Here is a 2581-nt window from a genome sequence, read left to right as displayed (position 1 = left end):
TTTATAGCTTATACTCGATCCAGTATATGGTATTTTTTTGGTAACATCCAGAAAGGGCCAAGACACTAGGCTATTCAAGTTTCAAGGATAATTCTTATTTGTTTTACAAAGTTGGAAGGCATTAGGACGTGCTCCAGTTAGAAATCTGATGCTTTTATCAAAGTATTTTCTTTTTGGTATCTTAGTTCAATCATTCATGAAGCTTGAAAATGATAATGGATTACCTGCAAAATCCTTTCACGGAAGACACTGTGAGCAGCTGTTAATGGACAGCTGCCTTCTGTTGTCACGGCATGCTTCAGACATGGGAACCAGGTGTTGCAAAACTGGGGACCTGCTGAGGGAGCTCAGCACAGTCCTGCTTTCCTTTGTCATTCTGACTCTCCTTTCTCACTGCTACAGGGCACCCTCATGACTCCCAATGGAGAACAGTACAGAGGTGACTGAGTTCATCCTGGTGGGGCTAACAGATGACCCAGAACTGCAGATCCCACTCTTCATCCTCTTCCTCCTTATCTACCTCAGCACCCTGGTTGGGAACCTGGGAATGACTGCACTGATCTTGCTGGACTCCCATCTCCACACTCCCATGTACTTTTTCCTCAGTAACCTGTCCTTGGTGGACTTTGGGTATTCTTCAGCTGTCACTCCCAAGGTCATGGTGGGTCTCCTCACAAGAGACAAAACCATGTCCTACAATGCTTGTCTCACCCAGTTCTTCTTCTTTGTTGGCTTTATCATTACAGAAAGCTTCCTGTTGGCCGCCATGGCTTATGACCGCTATGTAGCCGTGTGTAGACCCCTGCGCTACACCACCACCATGACCACAGCTGCCTGTACTCGTCTGACCGTGGGCTCCTACATCTGTGGTTTTGTGAATGCCTCCATCCACACTGGGAACATTTTCAGACTCTCTTTCTGCAGGGCCAATGTGGTTGACCACTTTTTCTGTGACGGCCCTCCTCTCCTGGCTCTCTCATGCTGGGACACCTATGTCAGTGAGATGGTTATTTTCTTTGTGGTGGGTTTCAATGACCTCTTTTCGATCCTGGTCATCTCAGTCTCCTACCTGTTTATATTTGTCACCATCCTGAGGATGCGCTCATCTGAAGGACGCCAGAAGGCCTTTTCCACGTGTGGTTCCCACCTCACTGCAGTCACCATCTTCTACGGGTCAGGCATCTTCATGTACTTACAGCCCAGCTCCAGTCACTCCATGGGCACTGACAAAATGGCGTCTGTGTTCTACTCCATAGTCATCCCTATGCTCAACCCACTGGTCTACAGCCTGAGGAACAAAGAGGTCAAGAGTGCCTTCAAGAAGGCTGTGGGCAAGGCAAAATCTTCTCTAGGATTTATTTTTTAATTATATGGGATGCATAATAACATAGCTCTATGTATCTCAGATTATTCTTTGTCTAAATCCAATACTGGACTTCCTAAGTCCAATATGGACTATTTTTTAAACCTGTGTTTTTCATTCTCTCTCTTTTTTTTAATGTGATTCACTTTTAAAAACAAAACAAAACAAAACAGCATTTTAGATAGTAAAGTGTAACGTATTCTGAAAATCATGTTTTCCTTCCCTGGGAGGAAAGGATTATTCTGGATTACTTATGTTAAAAGTCACCAATTACTTTAGCAATTTTTCTGGATCACATATGTTAATTCTGTCTTCCTTTGGTATGCCCACTGAAGTCTACTCAGCTGGCTTAGTGGATGGTATGGATTGGACCTGGAATGTCCTTCAAAGTTTTATGCATTGAAGGCTTGTCTCTAGTATGGCAATGTTCAGAGGGGGCTATTTGGCAATGAGTAGATCATGAGGGTTCTGACCTCATCAATAGATTAATCAATTTAAGGAGTCATAATCTGAAAGAATTATTGGGAGGTGTTCAAAGTGTACGAAGTAAAAGGGGGTGTTCCTGGGGATGTACTCTGGGGAATATCTTGCCTTTAGTGCCTCTCTCTGGTTTCTGGTTATTAGGAGCTGAGCAGCCCTCCTCTGCCACTCTCTTCTGTCATAATGTTCTATCTCATCCCAGGTCCAAAGCAATGGAGCTGGCTGACCATGCATTGAAGATTCTGAAACTGTGAGCCAAAATAAATCTTTTGTCCTTTACTTTTTATGTCAGGTATTTTGGTCACAGTGTTGAAAAGCTGACTAATACAGAGATTCACTAACAACTGTGTATGCTTTCTTAAATGCTTTACGCCATTAATTCTCTCATTCTTCTCTATACATATTGGAACATGTTCTTAATGATCCAGACGTTCAAGTTCATGATCTTCATTTCCTGTTGAGCCTAGCTTCAAAGTGGGTCCAAAAACCCAACATTAAACCCCAGGCCTTTTTCTTGGAATGCCTTGGAAGCTTTGAACACGCATGTGATTTTGATGACATATAGATTTTCAAAGCCTTCTATGGAATTTAAAATTTCTCCAGAAATTTTCTTTTAGATTTTTTCATCAGATTGTTATTTGCTCCAAATGATATTTACATCTTTGGGAAATTGCAATAGTATATAATTGCAAATCTTTGATATATGCCCAAGAATAAGGCTCTTTTTAATGAGTGAAA

General features: G+C 42.1%; 1 protein-coding gene across 1 annotated transcript; it reads left to right on the top strand.

Moving 5' to 3' along the window:
* Window positions 1-421: 421 nt before the first annotated feature.
* LOC107135404 (olfactory receptor 5B12-like) lies at window positions 422-1366 on the top strand. Its single transcript, XM_015477280.1, has one exon. The coding sequence runs from the start codon at window positions 422-424 to the stop codon at window positions 1364-1366; it is 945 nt and encodes a 314-aa protein (XP_015332766.1).
* The last annotated feature ends 1215 nt before the right edge of the window (window positions 1367-2581 follow it).

This window comes from Marmota marmota, unplaced genomic scaffold (assembly GCF_001458135.2).
Source record: "Marmota marmota marmota unplaced genomic scaffold, marMar, whole genome shotgun sequence".
Taxonomy (NCBI): Eukaryota; Metazoa; Chordata; class Mammalia; order Rodentia; family Sciuridae; genus Marmota; species Marmota marmota.
The sequence above is the reverse complement of the archived record's forward strand: the minus strand, read 5'-3'. Positions and strand labels throughout refer to the sequence as shown.

Coding starts and splice junctions, on each gene's coding strand:
- LOC107135404 (XM_015477280.1), top strand. CDS start 422: ATGGAGAACAGTACAGAGGTGACTGAGTTCATCCTGGTGGGGCTAACA.